This window comes from Impatiens glandulifera, chromosome 1, assembly GCF_907164915.1.
Source record: "Impatiens glandulifera chromosome 1, dImpGla2.1, whole genome shotgun sequence".
In the NCBI taxonomy this organism is placed as follows: Eukaryota; Viridiplantae; Streptophyta; class Magnoliopsida; order Ericales; family Balsaminaceae; genus Impatiens; species Impatiens glandulifera.
In genome coordinates this window covers 30,839,936-30,861,216 of record NC_061862.1, presented here as the reverse complement: position 1 = coordinate 30,861,216, position 21,281 = coordinate 30,839,936, and the positions used below count along the sequence as shown (strand labels likewise).

Below are 21,281 nucleotides of genomic sequence, written 5' to 3'. Positions count from 1 at the left end.
TGGTGTCCAAATGACACAAACCAAGTCTATATTTATAGATCTTGAAAAATAAAAAATAATGATATATATATATATATTTGATCAATTATTATGCAAAAGTGTATTTAAAAAAGAAAACAAAAACAAAAAAGTAACCACCAACGCTGTCACTTGGCACGCTGTGATTGGGCCACATCAAATTTGGTCTCGTATCAAAATTTGATACTCATATTTTAACACTTAATTTTGATACTCTGTGAACCATTTGATATTATTTTAACACCCATTTGATACCTTATTTGACACCCAGTTGTGGGTGGTCTTAGGATTCATTAGGTAATGCCCGAGTTTATAAGTAGTTATTATTGATTGACTAATATGGTAGGACTACATATTTGGGTTATCATCCCAATTATTTTTTGGTGGACTATTTGGTTAAAGAGAAATCGCTTAACTTTTAATGATCGTAGTTGTCTAATGCGTATATTCATAATTTTATTATTATGCTGTTTTTTGAGATTTATTATGGAAAACCAATAAAGTTTGTAGGGAACTTAATCGTTTTTTTCGAGAACTTACGAGTTCGATAACTTATTGAATAACATTTTTTAATTTTTTATGTCATGCTTTGTTGTTTTTTTCTTAAACGCTTTTTATTTTATTTTTAATATAGGAATATTTTTCGAAAAATAAAAAATAAATATATAGTGAACATTACTGTTACCCTAATATTTTTTTTATTTTAGTTTAAAGCGTGTATAATATTACATATATTTTTCTAACTCAACTCAAGTAGGGATGACAATGATTACACAAAAATATGATTAATGTGGATATTACTCAACCAGGATGAGGATGTGTAATGAAAATCAGGTTTGGGTTGAGAATAGGGAGTACAAATGAATATTTGCCGGGTTTGTATTCGGGGATGGGTATTGGTTCATAACTAACTCGAAACCATAACTGAATTTTAGATAAAAGTAACTCATATATATTAAAATGATCTTATACATGAATGTTTAAAACTTTCTTACTTTCCTAACCATTTCTTTCAAATCTTAAGTTAAATATTTATTTGCCTTCTTATTCATTCTCATTTTAAGTTGACAAAGACAATATTGAATAGAAAAAAATCATAATATTAGGTATTTGAGTTACAGCCAGAAATTTATGGAACAAAATTTGAAAATGAAGTTAAAATTGGGTAAGGGATTGTGTAAAATACGCTAATAATGTTCTGTTGTCATCCCTAAACTCAAGTTAATGATTTTTTTTACAAGACTAAATTCAATTCTAACTAAAATAAATTGCTATAAAGAATAAAGAACAAAAAGAAATTGTCAAACTTGAAACTAAAGCTATAAAAGCAGAATTTTTGTGTCATTACTTTATTTGTTTTTTCTCACTGTTTATATATGTTGATAAGTCTTTTTCACGTTTTAAGATATTATTATTGGATTTTGTAATGTCATCCCAATTAATGAAGTTATTATTTACTTTAATATTTGTAAATCCTAATTATTAATTCCAGTGTAAACTCAGATCTAGAATATTTATCAATTACAAACACACACATATATATATATATATATATATATATATATATATATATATATATTTAATTATACAGAGGGGCATCTTCAGAAGATACAGAGACAAAATACGAGAAAAGGAGAGAGAGAGAGTATTAAAGACTCCATTGTTTTGAATTGTATCTTCCTCGTCAAGGATCATCTTCCTCGTCAATAAGAAGAAGAACACCCAAAAAAGAACAAATTATTAGCACCATAAATACATGAAATCAAGACTTCAACTCCAAATATGGGAAGCACCGAAGATGATCACTTCCAAAAAAAACATCATGACCCATTCAAAACCAAATACATGCTCATCAAGTTTCTACTCATAATCATATCCACAAACCTCCTCACAATCTACATCTTCACTGGCCTTCTATCCCCAGCTGCTTCCGCCGCCGATTCCACCATCCTCCTCCTCCTCCGTGAACTCAACCACACCCAAACCGAGCTATCTGTCACCCGCTCCCAAGCCGATAATCTCAACCTCCAACTCCAAACCACCAACAAACTCGTCGAAACCCTAGTTGCTGAACTAATACACTTCCAACAAACTCCCGATTCTAATTCTGACGACATATCAGAAGAGGTCCAGCTCGCTACTGGGCCACATAAGCTCCCCCTAGGGATAAACAGTCGGACGGGTATAGATAGTATGTATCCTTCTGTCGGCGGAGCTTGCTGGAAGTTCCCCGACGAACTAGCCCAGTACATGAACTACAAAGTCGGTGGAGAATGCCCCACCGACGACGTATTCGCTCAAAAACTGCAAATGAAAGGCTGCGAACCTCTCCCGAGAAGAAGATGCCGATCCAAGTCTCCGATCGGATATACCGATCCCAAACCCTTACCGGATAGTCTATGGTCGACTCCATCCGACACGAGTATAGTATGGGATCCGTATACATGTAAGAGCTACAAATGTCTCATAGATAGAAAACATGCTCCAGGTTTCTACGATTGTAAAGATTGTTTCGACCTAAATTTTAGGGAGAAGAGCCGATGGATATTGGATAAAAGTTTGGATTATGGGATGGATAATGTTATCGCCATGAGACCGAAAGGAACTATTCGGATCGGGCTCGATATCGGGGGAGGGGCAGGTACTTTTGCGGCGAGGATGAAGGAACGGAATGTTACTATCATAACGACTTCGATGAATATCGACGGTCCGTTCAATAGTTTTATCGCTTCGAGGGGATTGATTTCTTTGCATTTGAGTGTATCGGAACGATTACCGTTCTTCGAGAATACGCTTGACATTGTGCATTCGATGCATATAATGAGTAACTGGATTCCGGAAATGATGCTTGAGTTTATTATGTACGATGTGTTTAGGGTTTTAAGACCGGGGGGAGTGTTTTGGTTGGATCGTTTCTTTTGCTTTGGGTCGCAAATGAATTCGACCTATGTTCCGATGTTGGATAGAGTTGGATTTAATAGATTGAGGTGGAATGTTGGGAAGAAACTCGACAAAGGGAAGGACGAGTGGTATTTTTCGGCCTTGTTGGAGAAGCCAATGACTTGATCTCCTATTGACAAGATCGGTGAAAGTATTTTGGGTTATCTCCCATACAATAAGGTGAAGTATCACCTCCTTGATTGTTCATTTTTTTTCTTTGTACAAGTGGTTTGATGGTAGAAATATTGAACTAACTGAATTTTGGAACTCTACAATTGGTGATACAATTTCTTTATATCAGCTTAATTACATCATTTAAGCCTTCTTTAATTTAAATAAATCAAACTTTATTTCATTCTATTATCAAATCATTCATTAATTAAAGAAAAATGATACATAGCCTGACATAGGACAGCGAATGGCCCAACGATGCCTACGTGTAGCGACAACGTGTAATTTTTTTTTAGAATAATAGGGCAACTTACTCAAAAAGAGGCGCTCTCCATCAAGCTCGCCTATTTTCATCATCGTAGCTCTGCTCCCTTTTCTCCATTAGCAAGTTTCGTTTTCTCCGTCGACCGCAAACTCCATGCTCTATTCTGTTTTCTCCGTCGTCGGAAAGCTCTGTGCTTCGTTCCACGCTTAAACCATTTAAAACAATTGAAGCTTCGTTTTCTCCATCGCAAACGTACGTAAGCTCCATTTCACCGTCTGAAGCATCTGAATCTATATTTTTCATGGAGTAGAGAGAAGAGATCGGAAACCATCTCTGGTGAAGCAAATGGCAAGTACTTGTCTTTTCGTCGTGTTATCCATTTTCTTGCTATTCTTACTTATTTCTCCTTCGTTCTCACTTCCTCTATGTACAGATTCAAGCAAGTTTTCTTCATTCTTAGATTATGAATCATGAGATGGGTTAAAAAAACATGTTTTTCTTCTCCTTGAAGCTGCCCCTTTTACGCCAAATGTTTCTCTAACATTCTGTCCCTACAATGGCACCATCTTTTGTGACCTGTTGTGACGGCGCCGATGATTTACTCTTGAAGAACCAATTCGAATCAATGAACATCTCCGATCCCGCCTGCGCTTCTCTCCTTAAATCATCCATATGTTCTGTAAGATGATTAAGATACCCTGTTTTTTTGTTTTTCAAATTCATAACCAAAAAGGAAATCTTTATAAGACTTTAACTTGTATTATTTAGAAATGCAATCCGTTTTTAGCAGAGCTATTCAGAGTGAAATCTAACCCGCGAATGGTGGAAATGGGGGAAAACATCAAACCGCTGTGAAGTTTATGATGATGAAGAAGATGAATTCTTACGAGAAATGGCAAATGCGCTGGAAAAGTAGGTGACCTTCGAGTTATGTAGGCATCAATGACATGCAGTTGCAGAAGAAGAAAGAAAAAAGTATAAAAATCCTGGTTTTTATTCAGAGGGAAAGAAACGGAATGAACACGAAATGAACACGGAATGAAAGCTGCTAGGGTTTTTAATTTTTGTTCATGTAGACATCGTTGGGCCAGTCTCTGTCCTCAAATTGCGCTTTGTATCAATCCTCTTAATTAAAATACAAAATATTAAAATGGGTTGTATTTTAAATTATTATTTTTTATTTATATATAATATCTTTGTTTAAGTCTTTTTTCTTAAAAAAACAATTCTCTCTTTAAAATCGCCGCTCATCATTAATTAAATTTATATTTATTTTTTAATTTTAAAAACTTACTCTAGAAAGAATTAATCAAATTAATAAATTAAGTAAAATGTCCAAACAAATTGCAAGTAAAATAATGATAAGACAATATCTATTGATGTTATTTTATATTAGTATTTTAATGCAAAATATCAATACTTTATATTATAATTTTAAATTTTATATTTTCGATTTAAATTAATAATTAAGACTAAATATTTAAAATATTATTTAATAACTATTAAATTAAATTAATAAATATTATAAATTAAAAATTGTTAATAAAATAGAAAAACAAATCACATTAAATCTCAAAGTGGATAAAAAATAAAGCAAAATGAAGATTCTTCTATGTAAGTATGCTAAAATGCTATTTTAAAGCAGTAATCTATAATATCTGAAAAGAAAGAAATTCAATACTTATAATGGAAAAAATAGAACCGGTTAAGATATTTGGAGAGATATAACTTCAGATGAAAATTCCTTCATTCAATCCTAAAGAGAAATAAAAAAAATGAATATAATAGAAAGCATACCAACTATTTTGTTTGAGAAAGTCACAAGTAGAATCAAAGTAAAAACGACATAGGCACTGATAAATTGTTATTATTGTTGTCTTAATTCAATTCTTATTTCATTGTCAAAATCTAGAAATTGATCTTAAATTTTTTCTTTTTTTTCTTTTGTTTTAATGAAACGACACTAAAAATACAAATAAATTAAAACTATATTGGAGAATGTTATTTATCAAAATTTATAATGTATAATAAATATTTTATACTACTTGAATGCATTTATAATATTAATTATAATCTCTTAATTGGATAGTCACATTAAACTTATTTGTATGATATTGGACATATTAAAAATGTCAAAAATTTAAAATTAATAAACATGTATTTACCTATTTTGAATGTGTTTATCTTTTAATTAACTTTTCAAATTATCGTATACATTTGTAAAATTAATAATAAAATGAGCATAAAATGACCTATTAAAAAATAATAAAATTTACTTAATTTATGAAAAACTTTTTCTTATTTGAGAATTGGACCGACATTCTTTCCTCCTACTCTGATTAGAGAATTCACATATATTATCATATTTTATTCTTTAAAATTCATTATTAACCCAACCTTAAATTCTCACCATAATTCCCTCAAATTCCAATATTGTATCTATTCTTCAAAAAATTTATTATTAATACTATCCTTAAATTCACACTATCATCCTTTCAATTCCTATATATTTAACCCAAAATAAGTATTATAGATAGATAAATATTAACTTATAAATTAATATTTCTAAATTATTATATTTATATAATATATATAATTTTATATTAAAAATATATAAATAATTCTTTTATTTTTATAGCGATTTAAACATATTTGACATTATTTTATATTCTTTTTTCTAACATAATTTTGAATAAATATTTCTTTTTTATTTTATTTTCTCTATAATTTATTTAAATTATTTCATTTAATTAGTTCATACTATTAATTAGTAATTAATTGTGTATTACACTGTTTATTTTTATAATAATTTAATTCATTTTATATTTTTAATATTTTATATTAATTTATAAGACTATTAACTTTTTTCAATTTAATACGTCCACTATAATTAATTGTTAATTATGTAAATAAAAATTATATCATATCATATAAATTTTTTCTATTCTATTATTATAAACCTTTTGAATAAATTTTATATTAAATATTATTTTATATGAGATTTTAATATTTAAATTTAATATATATATATATTTAAATAAAAAATATTATATATTAAAATTTAATTATTATTATTATTTTGTTCTTTAATTATTTATTTAAGTTATTTAATCCTAATAATTTAATATATATATATATATATATATATATATATATAATTAATATCTGTTTTTGTATATAATGAAACATAATAAGAGAAACAAATACAAAATTTATATATACATAATCAAAAAAATAACTAAAATATCAAATGATAAAAATAAATTAAACCTAAAAAAATTAAAATGTTTTTATTTAGAATTGTATTATTATTATATATATTTATATGACTAGTGTTTGAAAATATTTAAACTTAATATATATATATATAAATAAAAATTATATTATTTTATGCTATATATATTTTTCCTTTGTATTATAAATTTTTTTGAATGGTTTTTATATTAGATATTATTTTATATCAGATTTTAATAGTTAAATTATAAATAATTAAATAAAAGATATTATGTGAGTTTGTAATAATAATTTTAATTGTTTGATTAAGTTATTTAATACTAATAATTTAAATTTAAAGTTTTGTTTTTATATTTAAATATACAAATTGAGAAATTAATATAGTTTGATTTTTTACTATAATTAACAACATTATTAATTATATATATATAAATAAAAAATATTCAATAAAAATAAAAGATATTATATGAGTTTTAATTATAATTTTAACTTTTTAATGTAATTTTTTTAATTGTTTGTTTAAGTTATTTAATACTAATAATTTAATATATATATATATAATATAATATTTTATTTGTTTTTATATATAAAGAAAAATAATAAAAAAAATATTATATATAATAAGAAAAAATAACTAAAATATAAAAGGAGAAAAAAATTAAATAAAAAATACATTGAGTTAGTGAGTGATTAAGAATTGACACAATTTTAGTTAACATTAAATAAAGAAAAAGGGGAAAATCATTAAAGGTGAAATTATTAATTAAATTGAATTAAGAAAAACATTTGAATTGATTAAAATGGACTTGGGACAATTAAAATAAATACGACATAGTTTTGAAGATATGTTTGATAAAGAAATAAAACTAAATTCAACAATGTTTTAATGCGCAGGTAAGAGCTAAAGAAGCGTTGACAACAGAATAGTTCATCAGCTGAGTGCTTCATTAGCAGAATGCGCCATCAGCTGGACTGCTTCATCAAAAGAATGTGCCATTAGACAGCTTCAGCAGGCTGGTCCAACAATTGAGTACGCTATTAGTAGAATTGATCATCAACAAACTGATCCAACAATTGAGTACGCTATCAACAGTAGAGCTCATCAGTAGAGCACGTTATTAACTGAGTGCCACATGAGCTAAATACGACAAAATGTTCATCCAGCTCTCTACTCTGCCATGAACGAATATTCCTTTGTCATGCACACTAAATTCCCGTACGCTAGGAATACGTCAAATGTACCATTGCAATATTCCTTATTCATGAGCACTAAAATCACGTACGCCAGACGTACGACGAATGTATCAGGTGCCACGTATCAATAGAATAGATTCGATCGTTGCCAAGAATCAAATATATAAAGGGATCATAGTACAACGCCGAATGCGTTGACTCAATCTCTTAACTTAATCTTCTGATTACTTTCTCTATAGATCTTAAGCGTAGAGGTTATACGTTGAGAGAAAATCTTTTGTATTATCTGATATTAATTTCAGTATTGTAAGATGAACAGAACGTTGTTTGTTCAATAAAGAGTGATAGCTAGAAGTTTAGAACAGACAGTTGTTAAGACCTGTATTCTGAGTGGGTTTGTGTAAAGGCTATACAAATAAAAGTCTTCCAGTGAAATCCTTCTGGAAATAGAAGAAGGGGTGACGTAAGAGTTATCTCCAAATATCCATAAAATTTTGTGTTGTTCGTTTTCTGCTTGTTACAGTCCTTTATCTGCCGCTTCAAATCTCACAAGCATTTCCGCACTTGAATCCGTTTAAGAGCTTGCTACGATTTGTCAAAAAATATAAACATATCTTAATCTCTAACAGGATTAAAATTGCATTGAAAGTGAAAATTAGCACACCAATATTCAACCCCCTTCTATTATTGTCACTGATCCTAACAAGTGGTATTAAAGCGAGATTTTCTATTCTTAAGCAACTGCAGTTATCTGAATCATGTCTCTCCTAAACAAAATCCCAATGTTCTCAAAGGAAGATTATGATGACTGGAAGATCAGAATGCAAGCTCACCTAGCTGCAAAAGATGATGATATGTGGTATGTCATTATAGATTGTCCCATGAAGATTATGAAGGTGAGCACAGCCACAAGCACAACAGGGGTGCTCTTGAGATGAAGGAGAAGCCCAAATATGAGTGGACTACTGAAGACAAGAGGAAGGCAAACCTCGACAATGTGGCTAAAGACATTGTCTACAAAACTCTAGACAAGAACATGTTCAGCAAAATCAAGTCATGTTCCAATGACAAAGAGATTTGGGAGAAGATGACTCAAATATGTGAAGGCAACTCAATTGAAAGTGAGGAAGAAAGTGTCAAATGCATTATGGCAGACGACAATGAGGTATTTGACTTCACCTCTGACGAATTTACAAGAGATGATTTAACTATTACACTCAATGACATGGTCATTGAGTACAAGAAACTGTCAGATCTTTTTAACGAAATAAAATTGACAAACAAATCTTACAGTACAAGCTTTTCAACTCAAAATGATGAACCAAAAGTTTGAAAAATAAAATGAATGAGCTATCAGTTGAGAATGATAAACTCAAAGAAATAGTTCAAAGTTTATCTCTTGAAAATTGAATAATAAACTACGTGATTAGTGAATGGACTAAGTCCGGAGATGCTCTCAAGAAATTGCATGAGCAACAAAGGCCTGTCGGATGCAAATTCGGTCTAAGATTTGTTGGGAGCAATTCAACTAAGACCTGCAACAACTTGAACCCAGTAAAAGGCAAACTTAATTTCATAAATTTTGTCAAGAGATATTCAACTGACAGTCAAACTAATCAAAATTGTGAGGTTGAAATTAAATATATTAAGTCAACTGACCAGACGTCAAGTTGACTTAAGCCCATGATCATGATCAGATCAGCTAGCTGGTCTGTTAAACAAAAATCTGATAGAAAGCCATGAATGTTTTTATCAAAAATCATCTTTTAAAGTCAACAGATCATCAACTGGCCGAACAAAATCTGTCAAGCCTAAAACATACATAGTAAATGGAAGATCTATAAAAATAACTCAAGTATGGATCCCCAAGGGACTAATCAACCATGGACCCAAGTAAATATGGATACTAGAGTTGTCAATGTTTATATGTGCAGGTAAAATAGGGCAGAAGCTTGGAAGATTCAGGGTTGCTGATGTTAAAAATGGGGAAAATAGTCGAGGGGGAAGAGTAGTGAAAGGGAAGCCTGAACGAGGACGGTAGAAAGGAAGAGAAGCCGACTGAAGGCAAAAGCAACAAAAGGGGGAAGAAACGAAAAAGGGGGATCTTAAACTCTGTATATTTTGTGTATTTATGTTCATGTATAAATATATAATTTATCAAAAATTCTCTACTCTCACAACTTAGTTTTAACATCATCAAATAGGGGGAAATTGTTATATTAAGTTAAACAAAGAAAAATGGGGAAAATTATTAAAGGGGAAATTGTTAATTAAGTTGAATTAAGAAAAATATTTTAATTGATTAAAATAGACTTAAGACAATTAAAATCAATACAACATAGTTTTGATGATGATGTTTGATAAAGGAATAAAACTAAGTTCAATAATGTTTAAATGCGCATGTAAGAGCTGAACAAGCGCTGACAGTCAGTTGAAGAAGCACTGGCAACAGAGTAGTTCATCAGTTGAGTGTTTCATCAACAAAATGCGCCATCAGCTCACTACTTCATCAAAAGAATGCGCCATCAGTTGGGCTGCTTCATCAGCTGACTAATCCAACAATTGAGTACGCTATAAGTAGAGTTGATCATCAACAGACTAATCCAACAGTTGAGTACGCTATTAGCAGTAGAGCTCATCAACAGAGCTGATCATCAGTAGAGCACGCTATCAGTTGAGTGCAACATCAACTAAATATGACAAAATGTTCATCTCTCTGCTCTGCCATGAACGAATATTCCTTTGTCATGCGCACTAAATTCCCGTACGCCAGGATTACGTCAAATGTATCGTTGCAATATTCCTTATTCATGTGCACTAATATCCCGTACGTCAGGCGTACGACAAACGTACCAAGTACCATATATCAAAAGAATATATTCAACCGTTGCCATGAATCAAATATATAAAGGGATCAGAGTACAACTGCGAATCGTTGGCTCAATCTCTAAACTTAATCTTCTAATTGCTTTCTCTCTCTAGCTCTTAAGCATACACGTTATACGTTGAGAGAAAATTTTTTGTATTATCTAATAATAGTTTCAGTATTGTAATTTAAATAGAACGTTGTTTATTAATAGAGAGTGATAGCTAGGAGCTTAGAACAGACAGTTGTTAAGACCTGTATTCTAAGTGGGTTTGTGTAGAGGCTATACAAATCAAAGTCTTTTAGTGGAATTCTTCTAAAAACAAAAGAAGGGGTGACGTAGGAGTTTTATCTCCGAATATCCTTAAAATCTTGTGTTGTTCGTTTTCTACTTCTTATAGTCCTTTATCCGTCGCTTCAAATCTAGCAAGCATTTTCCGCACTTAAATTCGTTCAAGAGCTTGATATGATTTGTCAAATAATATAAACAGATTTTAATCTCTAACAGGATTAAAATCACATTGAAAGTGAAAACTAACACAACAATATTCTACCCCCACTTCTATTGTTGTCACCGATCCTAACATATAATATGATTGAAAGATCGGGATGACGAAGACTATTGAAAAACACTTATAAGTTGAGGTGAAGACATCTTAAGAGCAACTCTGAAACGAATAAAGAAGAAATCATTGCATTATATTCTAATGTGAGAAGATAAATAAAATCTTGAGTGAGATTCCTAGTCATGAAAAAGGGGTTAGATGGGAAACTTGTTACTTCATTTATTTTATCTTAATTGTTTATGCATTGTAGATCATAGTTTAAATGAATGAGATTATTGATTTATGCCATCTTATTGAGGAGATGGTTGACGCCTTAAATGTGATTCTTAGTCATGAAAAAGAGGGAAAATGAGAGGTTCGATCAATTCAAATGGAACGATATTTGCGATTTCTTTCAGAGAAACTATAGATGATCATTTGAAGCATTGGTGAATACAATTGAAGAGAGATAGTGAATCTTGAAAGTATATTTTTGAATTTCTAGTCATGTTTTGATTAAAAAACTAGTAGATTGCAAGTTAATTTATTCAAGGAGAAGTATGAGGTTTAAGTTAGTTGAGTATGCAACGTCCAAGGCAAGATGGATGACAAATGCTTTGTCAGATCTTGAGCTTGAGAAAAGAGATATCAAGATAACCTAATTTACTTGTTATGAAGTAGATGATAAAATTTCGTCTTAGGTCTTCTTGCTTTCGATCGATATCTTATTTTGAGGAAGTAAACGATGAAAGTCCGTTTTGGGTGTCCTTAGTTTTTGATAGATATCTTATTTTTGAAAAAGTGGACGATGAAAGTTCGTATTGGGTCTAATCAATATTTTGATTTTAATCGATTATTGGACATGAAAAATAAGGCACTCAGTTTGTGGCAAACAAGGGTAAAGATTATTTTTATATAATAAAGAATTATTAATTCTAGTTTCCACATATGTCAACGGGTGTGAACAAAAATTGGAAAAGTTGTTGAAAATGTCTCTCGTTGTTTAAATAGCGTGGTTACCCAAATTTACTTGGTGTTATAATCTCTATTATTTTATCTTCTAATGGATTTTGAGCGGAAGTGGAGATATAATGATTTATCTCGTGAATGGCTTAAGTAGTGAAGATCGATGTGTGGCTCATAACCTTTTGATGGCGCGATATACGTGATAATGGAGATTGTTATTCTTCTAAGAGCTTTTGAGTGGAAGTAGATGTACGAAAAGTAATCTCATGAATGACTTGAGTAAAGATGAAGATTAAAGTGTTGAACCCACTTATTTCGTAATGACTTGATTTTTGTCAATTAAGAGATTGATGGATAAGACTCGTGTATTTCCTAAGGGACGTGAAATTCGTCAAGGTGAAGATTGTTGAAGTTGTAACTTATTTATCACATCTCAATAAACTCGGTATTCGCCCAAGGTGGAGATTGTTGGTTTCAGCTCATATTTTATTAGAGTTTATATATCGTAATGGGGGCTTTAAACCTTTATTGGGCTTAGAAGTAATAGTTTAGTCTTTTTAGCTTTTGATATAACTCCTATAAATAGAGACATTGTAACTTAGGGTTACTTGGACCATTATATCATGAAAAATTAATCGAATGGACTACTCCCCCTGAGGATTAGATATTGTTGGTCAAACCTCGTTATATTTTGTGTTCTTTATTATTCTTTACTTTTCTATCTTTATATTTTTTTTTATCGTGTGTTTATATTAGATATTTTCTTAACAATTTTCACCATTTATACTCACACCAAGATCCAAATCAACCATAGTTCTCACTAGTGGTGTAAATAAGTTGAGTCGCTCGTAAGTTGCTCGGTCAAAATTCAATTAAAGTTCAGTCAAAATCAAATTTGAGCCGAGCTCGAGCTAGCTCGTTTAAGATTCGAGTTGAATTCAAGTTTACCTAAGACTCGCTTGATGGCTTGTCAACTTTTTCGAGTCTGATTATATAATTTTTTTTATTATATTTTATTTTTTAATCAAAATTTGAAACATACTCATAAGATTATCTATGGGCTTATTACTCATGGGTCTCTCCAAAATCCAATTATTCACATAAACCTATGTTCTATTTTGTTTTCTAAATTCCAAATCCTGCTATGACTCTTTAAATTGTTTGATTGTTCTCAGTCATCTCCTGTTTAGATCTGTCTACAATAATTGTAGATTAAAGATTTGTTTTTTTTTTATAGATTTTGATAGATGAATTAGCTAGGAAAAGAAATTTAGTATAAAATTTTAAATTTTGTAATAGACTTTATATTAAAAAATATATAACCCACAATATTATTTTTTGTTAATCATTATACAAAATATTCTATTTATTTAATATAACATAATATATACATAAGGGTGAAAAATATTACTGATATTATAGATATATCAAAACTATCGTACCGTAATATATCGAGAATATCAATTTTTTCAGTATACCGAAAAAAATAAGGTATGATATATACCGATACTAAAATTATTGGTACGGTAATGAAATTTTCAATATTTTGGTATATCAAGATATATCAAAATAATATTTATAAATTAAAAATTATATATTATATAATACTTATAAGAAAATAAATAATTTTGACATTAATTTAATTACATAAATATATTTTTTTAAAATTAAATTAAAATATAATTATACTTAATATTATTTAATATATACAATTTTAATGTATTATATTTTATAAAATATAAAACTATTTTTATTTTACTATAAATTTTTTATTTTTCAAAATAAACTTAACGAAGTCTAATATGTTTCCCAAGTTTATCTCAAATAAATAGTATTTTTTATTGAGAAAACTCTCGACTTCCATTATATTTTTTTAATATAAGAAATTAATATATAATTATATTTAAATTTGAGTCGAACTCGAGTATATGGTTATATGATCGAGTCGAGTTTAAGCTTAATATCGAAAGTTCGATTGATCGTGCTCGAGCCGAAACAATAAAAAATGAGTTGAGCCGAACTCGAGCCAAGAGTACTAGTTTAAGCTCGGCTCAGCTCGTTTACACCCCTAGTCCTCACACCGCATTTAGATTAAGATTTAAACATTATTATTACATATATTTTAAGTGTTTTTTATTTATTACAAAAATAAAAATTTATATTAGTGACTTTGAGTTTATTTTAAATATATATATATATATATATATATATATATATATATATATATATATATATATATATATATAATATATATATATATATATATATAATATAAACCAAACCAGAATAAAATAATAATAAAAAATTTATCCCCACCCTATATAGAACATGCCGTACTTCAATATTGAAATATGCACCTTCGTGGAAACTCCCTGTTAATTACTTGCGAGCGACTACAAATTTAAATTAACATAAAATGAAAATACAACTATCTTCAAGCGTTATTATCAAAGTAGGGCTAGTTTGATTCAACATTAATTTTTTTTTTACATTTAATAATTTGATATAATAATTTTATTTAAAAATTTAAAAATAATATTATAATTAAACACATTTTACATTTAATTTTATAATTTAACATTTTTTCTTTTAATTTTTTACTTTTACTAATTAAGACTAAAATCTAACAAATTTAACTATAATTATTAAATAAGAACGTACTCATACTAAATATTTATATATATATTTAAAATTATATATTAATAAAAATTTATATATTTCTATAATTTAATTTAAAATACATTATTTTTTAATTTAAAATATTTATTAATATTTAAAATTAAATTAATAAAAATATATATATATATATATATATAAATAATATTATAATATAAAAAATAAATAAATTTGATCTATATAAACTAAATAAAACTTACCACCCAACCACCCTTCCTTTATTATTTATTTTATTAATATATTATTATTTTCTTCCTTTCTTCTATTTTTAGCCGTTACAACTATCTCAACGTTTCCACCACTTTTTATTTTTTTTCTCATAGAGATGTCGTTGTGTTAGTTGTTAATGAAGGGATTATCTATTATCTTCTAATTCATTATACTTTATTATATTATAACCAATTAAGACCATTTCCTCCCTTCTTTACATAACGAATATAATAAAACAAATCAATCATAATTAAATACAATACTTTCCATTCCATTTATTAATAAAATTAAGTCTTAGATTTTGTTACAAAAGAGTAAAAATAAAATATATTTTTTTATTACAAGAAACTTCCTGGAACTTGCCTATGCACCTTCCATGTTCAGTACCATTTAACAATCCCATCTTCCCCTCTATTTCCCCACACCATCTCAATTTTCATTACTTTCAGTTTTATAATTATGAAATTCGTAAAGAATCTTAGTCCCAAAAATCTCTTCCGTTCCAAGAAAACCTCATCCATTTCTAAATCAAATTCCGATCCAGCATCATTAAGTTACGGTTCTTCCTCCTCCTCCGATGCATCCGATTACTCAACTCACAATAAATCTATCGAACCTGGAAATTCCACGCCCAAAACCGTCTTACCCTCGTCCGATCTGATCCAGGCGTTCAACCACATGGATAGAAACGGCGACGGAAAGATCACGAGGGAGGAATTGGAGGCGGTTTTTAACCGGCTCGTGTTAGAACCTCCAAGTGACGAAGAACTCACGGCTATGCTTTGTGAAGTAGATCTAGATGGAGATGGTTGTATAAGTTTAGAAGAATTCAGAATTCTTGGATCGGCTTTTGAGCCACCGAATTGTCGATCGGAACTTAGGTACGCATTTGAGTTCTTTGACGGCGATAATGACGGTCGGATCACGGCCGAGGATCTTTTCGCCGGACTTACGGCTGTCGGAGATCGGTGTACGATAGAGGAGTGTATGCGTATGATAAGTGGAGTGGATGCCAATGGAGATGGATTCGTCTGTTTCGAGGACTTTGTTCGTATGATGGAGAAACAGAGATAAATGAGATTGGTTTGATTTGAGATGATGATGATGATTCACAAGAAGCAACATCTTTTTTTTTTTATTTTTTTTATTTTAGCAGTATATATATAAAAAATAAAAATAAAATTTCAATGAAAAAGAATGTTTGATCCTTTTTTTCAATACCGATGATTATTATTAATTATAATATATTATATATAAAAATAGGAGTGTGTTGGACATATGCTTTTTTTTTTAATTTATATTTATTATAATTTAAGGTATTTTATTTTATTAAAATAATTTGAAAAACAATTTAAGATATAATTATTTCATGGTGGGTTTTGTTTGCGTAGTGCTTATTAATATAACATTTAATGGTGGATGACAGCAAATATTAAACCATGTAATAATATCACATCAATTTTAAATTGCTCAAAGATAAGATAATGGGACTTAAATAGAAAGTGATATTTGTAAGACTAGTTTATGTGTTTGATTTTTTTTTCTTTTGATTGTGCTATAAAGCCTATAATATTTTGAAATAATGTTTATTAGTTACTATAATCTCTTAAAACTATAAAATGTTACTTCAATTAAATGTTTTTATAAAAATGTTTGATATAATTCTTTTCTATACTAAAATTCACCATTGGGTGATTGAGACCTTACTAACATTTTTGAAACTAAAATTCATCATTGAGTGATTAAGACAGCTAAGACATCTAGTAAAATATGTCTTTGTTTTATGTGTTTTTATTTAGTTTTCTTCTAAATCTTTGTTAAATAAAAATTAAGAAAGAGAGGATAAAATTATAGGAAAATTTTGGTATTTAAATGAATAAAATTGTTAATAAAATTGTTAATATGATATTTAAATTTTGAAATAAAAATTGAATTTTATAACAATAACCAAATAGCAAATAAGCCCTTGATGTTTTATTGGTTCATATGATTTGATCGAAATGATTTTTTCAAAATAATTTTTAGTGAGTCTAGTCTATTTATACTTTTTAACTAGGTCAATGCTTTTCTTTTGATTTTTTTTAGCACATCTAGTTATACTTTGTAAATAGTTTTACCTCACTCGGTGTCTAACTTTAGTTGTTGTGTGTACACAAAACTTTTCATTATATGCATAAAAAAACAAATTTTTGGTTAAATGAACTTGTTTGATGTAGTTTTTAGAAGAAAATAATAATATTTTGATTTTGATTAGATAACACCGGAACAGATTAAGTTGTCATGCCTAAGTACAACAAACTTGTAAAACTGTGGAGATTTCATTTTATATTTATTCTTCAACTACTTGAATAATGACTCAACTAGTGGATAAAAATAAAAATCACTATAATAAATAAATAGTTGTTCAAAAACATCTTGTTGCAAAAAATACCAATTTACCTCCCAAACTCATGTCATTGTCCTATATCACAAGGATGGTAATGGGTACCGTTTGAAGAATTGTATTACAATTACAATTCCTGCTCCGATCCCGAGCTGAATTTTAAATATAAATTATTCCCGCCCGGGAATTGGGATTTTTCCACGGTGCACCGAACCCGAAAAATAGTTTAAATTTAAACTATAAATAATAAAATAATTCATATAATTATAAATTATCAAAATATTGATGATTATAATTTAAGTATTTACATTTATTAAATAAGAGAAAATAATTTTTTTTTAACGAAAGCGGGGAAAAATCACCCATTCGGGTGTTAACTTTGAACGGTTTCAAATTGACATCTTGTATCACCCATTCAATATTATATATTTGATAAGAGATCTCAATCCCAATCTAATAAAATGAGATGTACACTCTCCACAATTTGCTCTCCACAATTTAGACAAAGTGTCAATTAAGTTTTCAGAACAGCTCTTAATGAAAGAATAAATTTAAAGACATCAATAAATCTAGGGGTGTCAATTCGGGTGGGTTTGAGTCGGGTTAAAAGAGGTGCATTATAACAAAATTTTCAACCCGAACCTAAACCAACCTGAACCCGACTAACCCAAAATAAGTTTTTTACTTAATAATAATACTTTAATTTAAATACAAAATAATAAAATTGGCATAAACATAATATTTATGTTTAGAAAATCAAAATTTTCACAAAATAAATATTACACAACGAAATTATGATATCATTATAAAAAAAAGTCTTGAATCATTACAAAAGTATTTTATTGCTCCTCAAGATCAAGATTAATTTGTGAACTCATTTTATTGCTGGATACTAGCGGAGTTCAAGAGATTAAAAAAGATGAAAATTAGAAAATGAATGTATATTAAAGAGAAGTGAGAAAGATGGAAGAAAATGAATAGTGAGAAAGACGGAAAGAAGAAAATGAATAGAAATTAAGGATATGGGTTAGGCTCGTTAGGGTTAGGGTTTTTTTTGTAAGGTAGGCAAATTATTTTTTTTATTAATATATTAGGTGGGTCGGGTTGGGTGGTTGGGTTCGGGTTGATGAGTGACCTGATTTTTTAATTCAGGTCAACCTGGGTTGACCCGAACTCAACCCAACCCAATTTTCTTTTTCATGTTATATTTTGGGTCTGACCCGAAATGATTCAAACCCAAAAACCCCCAACCCTAACCCAATATTCTTCGGGTCGACTCGTATTGGGTTGGCGGGTCGAGTTCATTTTTGACACCCCTATATAAATCCACACTAAAATGATAATTTAGACCTCATTTTCTTTACTCAAAACGTTTTTAAATCATTTTTGTTTGTTTGTTGATGGTTAATATCGAAATTCTAAAAGCTAGAGTTAACTTTAAATTATAAGAAAATTCAAAAATAATTCCTAAATTATTTGGAGACCATTAGGTCGGTCGTCAATTTCTGAATTACGCAAAGGTCCTAGAATCTAGAATCATAGCAACCAAAACTGAAATTAAGAAGTTAAAGCCAAAAATGAGATTATAATTATTTTAACTCAATTTCTTCCTCAAAACTTTTGAAGTTTATTAAATAAACATTTCTTAAAACTCAACAAGATCCTATCAAAATTTTGTGACATCATTTACTCACACTTTAGGATCAAATCCTTTGAAGTCCATATTCACATTGAGCCCTCCAAAGACTAAAACTATCAAAATCTTCACCTGAAATCTATTCGTCATTGTAACTTTCAAAGGTCATAACTCACTCGATATTGTGTTGATATTGGTACATTAAAAACCTTCTATCATCATTGAAACGTCGCTGCAGTCTATAGGATAAACGACCCTATGGCGGGCTGAAATTTTAAGTCGGACCACTCCTTTATTTTTGAAGGAATGTTCGACTCCAGGACTCCTTGAACATTTTTTTTTAACGTAAATTGAGTTAATTTTTGAAAAATAATAAAAACGAAATTATTATTTTACAAGTATGATCACATTAGCTTAAACGAATTTGATAGATAATATGAATGCTTAAGATTAATTAATTTTAAATAACTTCAATGCATAATTGGTTACTTAATTGAAATTAGTCGATCCTAAATATACATATTATCAATTAAATTTGTTGAAACAAATCATGAGATCATTCTTGTGAAAAATATTTTGTTATATTTATTTAGTTTGAGTTTAAAAATTAGATCATTTAATTAAAAAAAATAAGTTCAATGTGAGATTTAAACTCAAAAAGAGTTTAAGGTTCATTAAAAATAAAGAAAGATGGACGACTAAATTATTTTAATCCACCCTAGGGTTTATCCTATTGACTACAACAACATTTCGATGTAATGGAAGCTTCCAATGGACTGGATCTCAACACAAAACTTGTAGAAGACTAAAAAAAGATGAATACTAGATGTTTCAAACAGTCTTCTTGACCATAATTTTTTTATTCATTTGTAATTAAAAAATCTTTGATCGAGTGTACTACAAAAAAAATAATTATTTTGGAACTTTCTTATAATTAAAATTGGGAATAAATGATGAGTTATATACAATAATCAACTCATTTGAATCAAGTCTCCTTGATTTGAAAACACCATCAATTAGACCATATTAAACACCGTCTAATCATAATTGTTTTAACTCTACTCGACATAATAAGGATTTCCAAACTATAGGCAGTTCTAAAAGACAATATAATAATTTACCTCTAATTAGAAAATACTTCAAAATTAACATTATAAGTTTCGATCCATAAACTCATCATACAAAGCTTAATAACGGCCTAAAATACCACAATTAAAATTTCTATCATAAGACGCCACACTACTTTGATAAAAGAACTCTATTCATAAATTATGTAGCATATAACTCTTTATCTTAGTCGTCACCTTTTTATGAATATCTATAAGAAAAAGATGCTGAGCTATGGTTTTATGTGAGCTAATTCATTCTTCATCCGCACGTCTACTCTCACAAAACGGAAGAATGTTTACTCTTTTACAAGGATTGATTTATGTAGGGACTCGATTGAGCTGAAGCTCAACCTTAAAAAAATTAAGTTAAAATGTGATATTACCCATTAATTTCTTAAAAATTTTCAATATGATTCACTGTTTGTTTAACTAATTATTAAAAAAATATATAAACTTACCTTTATTCAAAATTTTCTCGATGTCTTTTTTATGCACACTTCAAATTTTTTTCAAGTCCACCCCAATTTTAAATTTTAGATCTGTCTCTGCTCTTTGGCTAACTTACCTTCTTTGACTTTAATTGGATTCCAAATTTCGACCTCTTTTTTTTAATTAAAGGAGAACTAGCATGATTTCCCACGACCATGACCTCCGCTTAAATTTAAAACGCTTCAAGATAAAATTGAACTCATGCCTTTTTGGTCTTTTAAGTCGACTCTTACCACTAAACTACCTTGACAGGGTTTCATTGAAACATACTTAATTAGTGATAATTTATAAAATAAAATAAAATAAAACTTTATATATATATATATATATATATATATATTAAAAAAAAGATTAATGTATATTAAAATTGAAAACACTATTGAATTAATTAGGTAAATAACCGGCCCAACAAATCCCATTGTCTCCTATCTATGCACATGGCTGCATGTGCCATACCTAACACCATAATAGTTAATTAATTAGTACTAAATTCTATATGACATAGGGAGAATATTGGTCCTCGTACTCACCAAATTGATTATTAAGAACCTTAATTAATATTATATATATATAATATAT

The 21,281-nt window shown here is 28.9% G+C and overlaps 2 protein-coding genes across 2 annotated transcripts; both read left to right on the top strand.

Annotated features, from left to right (window-relative positions):
- Positions 1 to 1,800: 1,800 nt before the first annotated feature.
- LOC124921115 (probable methyltransferase At1g29790) lies at positions 1,801 to 3,123 on the top strand. Its single transcript, XM_047461731.1, has one exon. The coding sequence runs from the start codon at positions 1,801 to 1,803 to the stop codon at positions 3,082 to 3,084; it is 1,284 nt and encodes a 427-aa protein (XP_047317687.1). The 3' UTR covers positions 3,085 to 3,123.
- A 12,384-nt stretch (positions 3,124 to 15,507) lies between these two features.
- LOC124921087 (probable calcium-binding protein CML35) lies at positions 15,508 to 16,303 on the top strand. Its single transcript, XM_047461696.1, has one exon. The coding sequence runs from the start codon at positions 15,545 to 15,547 to the stop codon at positions 16,157 to 16,159; it is 615 nt and encodes a 204-aa protein (XP_047317652.1). The 5' UTR covers positions 15,508 to 15,544; the 3' UTR covers positions 16,160 to 16,303.
- Positions 16,304 to 21,281: the final 4,978 nt, after the last annotated feature.

Excerpts from the sequence above, each read along its gene's own strand:
- LOC124921087 (XM_047461696.1), top strand. The coding sequence starts at position 15,545 with ATGAAATTCGTAAAGAATCTTAGTCCCAAAAATCTCTTCCGTTCCAAG.
- LOC124921115 (XM_047461731.1), top strand. The coding sequence starts at position 1,801 with ATGGGAAGCACCGAAGATGATCACTTCCAAAAAAAACATCATGACCCA.